At 37.5% G+C, this 3,544-nt stretch overlaps 1 pseudogene across 1 annotated transcript; it reads left to right on the top strand.

Moving 5' to 3' along the window:
• The first annotated feature begins 1,502 nt into the window (after positions 1 to 1,502).
• On the top strand, positions 1,503 to 1,883 carry TEOVI_000888600:pseudogene (annotated as a pseudogene). The gene has a single exon. A coding segment is annotated over exon 1 (381 nt).
• Positions 1,884 to 3,544: the final 1,661 nt, after the last annotated feature.

Genomic DNA, 3,544 nt, shown 5'->3' with positions numbered 1-3,544 from the left:
ACTAATACAAAAGATTGTGCTCCATATTTTACTGTCTAAATAGACAGATTCCACTGTAGAAATAGTCGAGACTTTAGTTTTTAATACAACGGGGAGCATAATGTTCACCTGTAAAGTAAAAGTAAAAGAGCAAGGAAGAAGATATTGAGTAAGTGTGAGGCAATTTCGCAGTCTTATTTTTATTAAATATAGTAATAATGGTCATCATCTCCTTGAGACAATGTAATATTATCGATACGGGAATTTTAAAATAAGGAATACCAATTGATTACCGTGTACAATCTAAAACGTAAAAACGCGAAATATATTATAATACCGCATATATAAAGTTATGGAATAGAATTGTGAGATAAAAATAATAACTATAGAATAGACCCTAATTTTATAGGGTCACAGAGGCCAAAATTCAGCTTATTGAACGGCCATCTGCGGCATCTTAAGCCAGCCCTTGATTCACATTTTATGTGAAGATTTAAAAAGCTTAACCATTAAAGCAAGTGCAAAAGAGACAGAAAGTGCCAACATTAAAGCGAGAAACCCATAAAATAACACAGTCTTAGAAACTAGTACAAGCAAAATCCCGCATTTGCCAAAAACAGAGACGTAATATCGTAACACAATATGGAAGTAGAAATAAAGACTAAACCATTAATTAAACAGACTATAAACTATAAACTTCAAGCCTTCTAGAGTAGAAGCTTTTGCGGAAATTAAAACGGTTTAGTGGTTGTAACTTTGGAAACAGTTAGATACAAGAAACCAGAAAAATGAGAACGTATTTAAGAAAATAGTTAATAAAAGGGAAAATGACTTTATAAAACTCAAATCATCGAATAACAGAAGTGTTCTTTTTGCTGATCAAAGGCTGAGAAATAGTCACGGCACGATTTTAACATTTAGAAGTTCAAAACTTAGGGGAAAAGACGAGAGAAAATGTATAAAATCACTACAAACTCTGCGCTTATTCTTACGTTGACGCAACTGATCCTGATCCGCTTAGCGGCGCTGACTGCCACAGGAAAACGGCCAGTTCCAGACACAGCAGGTGAAAAGGTTGCAGACCTTTGTGGAGACGCCAGTTACACCATATTCCTAGTGGAAAAGTTGATAGAAGACTACAACGCAGCTTTATAAACTGTACTAACGTTAATAAAAACCGCGGGCTCTTGTACAGTAGCTGCCGCGTTGACCGAGTCGGTGGAAACAAAAACTGCTAGAGGATTATGGCTGCAGTGCACGCTAAGGAAGCAAATTCAGCAGCAGCTCCGAAAACTAATGATAAACTCAAACTCAAAAGAGGACCGAAGAAAACAATAACTGGACGACGACTCCAGAAACAACTTGCACTAATAGCGGAGCGCGCCAACGCGATTTACAACAATTACGTAAAGAACATTAAGCCAAGTTTAGCTGACGACCCTCTTGACATCAAAGCTGATCTGGAGAACGCCCTATTCGGAGCAGGTGCTTCAAAAAAAGACGGCAACGATGCGGAAACGAGTACACACAGTAACACCCGGAAAAACGACTGCGCAGTGCCAGCAGCTGGAAAATCTCTAATTGGAGACCCGATCTGCTTGTGCGCTCCAGATAGCACAACTACCGACGTCAAAATCTGCAGGCACAAGGTTGGAACCAACGGTCAAGCATGGGGAGGGAGTTTCAAACACAAAACAGCGTGGGACACACTGGCACCCAAATTCCCACCCTTTTCTGGTGTGCTCACGGCAGCGAAAATCACAGCAGCGCTAGCAACATTCAGAGCGGCACTAAAAAGTGACACCCAGGGAAACACCGAACCGGTTGTCTTGGAATATCTACACACCAACGGCAAATGCCAAAGTCAGAGATAAGTAGCATGCGTAGAATACACAAAAGCAATGACGTAATGGCCAAGCGATCCCAACAAAGAAATCAAATGGTGCAAAGGCCTTGATGTCGCGGCAGCCAAGCTTTTGCTCAGAAAACAAAAAAGAAGCTGCCCAGATCAAAACTGAAGACGATATAAAACGGCTCACGCTAAGCGCATGTAAACTGTATGAACCAATAAAGATCGAGAATGTAACAACAACGCCGGCACTAACGCCAAAAGGAAACAAAGAACCAACAGCAGAAGAGAAGAAAGCATGTGAAAAATACAATGGAAACAAAAAAATGCCCACAAGACAGCTGCACATATGATGGAACCAAAAAGGAATGCAAACCTAAAGATGGAGAAGGAGAGACAAACACAACAGGAACAGAAGATGGAATTGCAGGGGAAGAAACCACAAACTGTAAGCAACATGAGGATAAATCAACTTGTGAAAAACGCAATACTGCTTGTAAACCTCTGTTTGTGGACGGAAAAAAAGGAAAAGGTGGCGGAGACGACTAGGATATGGAGAAGTACGGAAGAAATAGTTTTCTCTAAAATAAGAAGTTTGCTTTAATTTCTACTTCTTTTACGATTTTTGTAGCATTTTTGAATTTTAAGAAATGTTTTTATTTATATAATATTTTCTTTTGTGAGAGGGTTTAATGTATTTTAACAAATTTTATAAAAATTTTAAATTGTTAAACTTTTTAAAAATTTGTATGATGGTAACCTGTGTGTACCAGGTATTAGAGTGATACGGTATTAAAAAACTCTGTTTTTACTTGGTTTGTTTTACTAATTTTAATAATAATGATAATAATAATAATAGTAGTGATAATGATCATAGGAAAGTGCTTTGAGTGTGTGCACATTAATATGAAAATAAAAGAAATTCTGATAACCGATTGAGTAGAGAAATAGAAGCACAGAAAGCAATAGCAAAGGTGCGATGGAAGTGAGTGATATAGAAATATAGATAGCATAAAGAGTGTTATTAAAAGGAGACAGAACGGAACAAAGAAAATGAGATGAAATATGCGCAGTTTCAAACACAAATATTTCTATTGGAAACATAATACGCGGGAAAATAGCACCCACCTTTCGCTTAAAAATGGATAGGTCCAACATTAAACATGATGATAGCATATGACTTTTAATTGTGGGCGGATTATAATGTCTATTTAAAAAATGGGAAGGAATTATGTAATTGCGACATAATGTCGAATTGTTTTCATCATATATACTGATAATGGCTAACATTTATGTAAATCAATATAATATTCTAGTGAGGAAACATTTTAGAATTATGACTACTAATGGATTGCGACGGAAAGCAAAAGAAAAATAAAAGTACAAAATTTTCTTGAAATAGCACATGTGTTAAGTTACAAATGAACTCTATGCAGAACAGAGGGTTACAAACAGCATTCCACTGCTGTCATGTCAGCAGAAGGTGCTGTTTCTGGCATCACTTGAACAGTGGACAATTCGCAGAGTTCTCGCTGAAGCAGAGGTAACACCGTTTATTAGCAAAGAATAACCAACGAGGAACCTTTTTATGGAGCCACAAATACCAAGCCGTAATGCAAGTGACTTAAAAACAAACAGCTTTCAACTGAAAAACAGACCAAAACGTGTATACCCAAGAAGAAACGTTACATTGCTACAGGCAAAGGATGTACCGCA

The sequence above is a fragment of the Trypanosoma equiperdum genome (assembly GCF_001457755.1).
Source record: "Trypanosoma equiperdum strain OVI genome assembly, contig: ctg_1521, whole genome shotgun sequence".
Taxonomy (NCBI): domain Eukaryota; phylum Euglenozoa; class Kinetoplastea; order Trypanosomatida; family Trypanosomatidae; genus Trypanosoma; species Trypanosoma equiperdum.
Note: the sequence above shows the minus strand (reverse complement) of the source record. Positions and strands in the feature narration are given on the sequence as shown.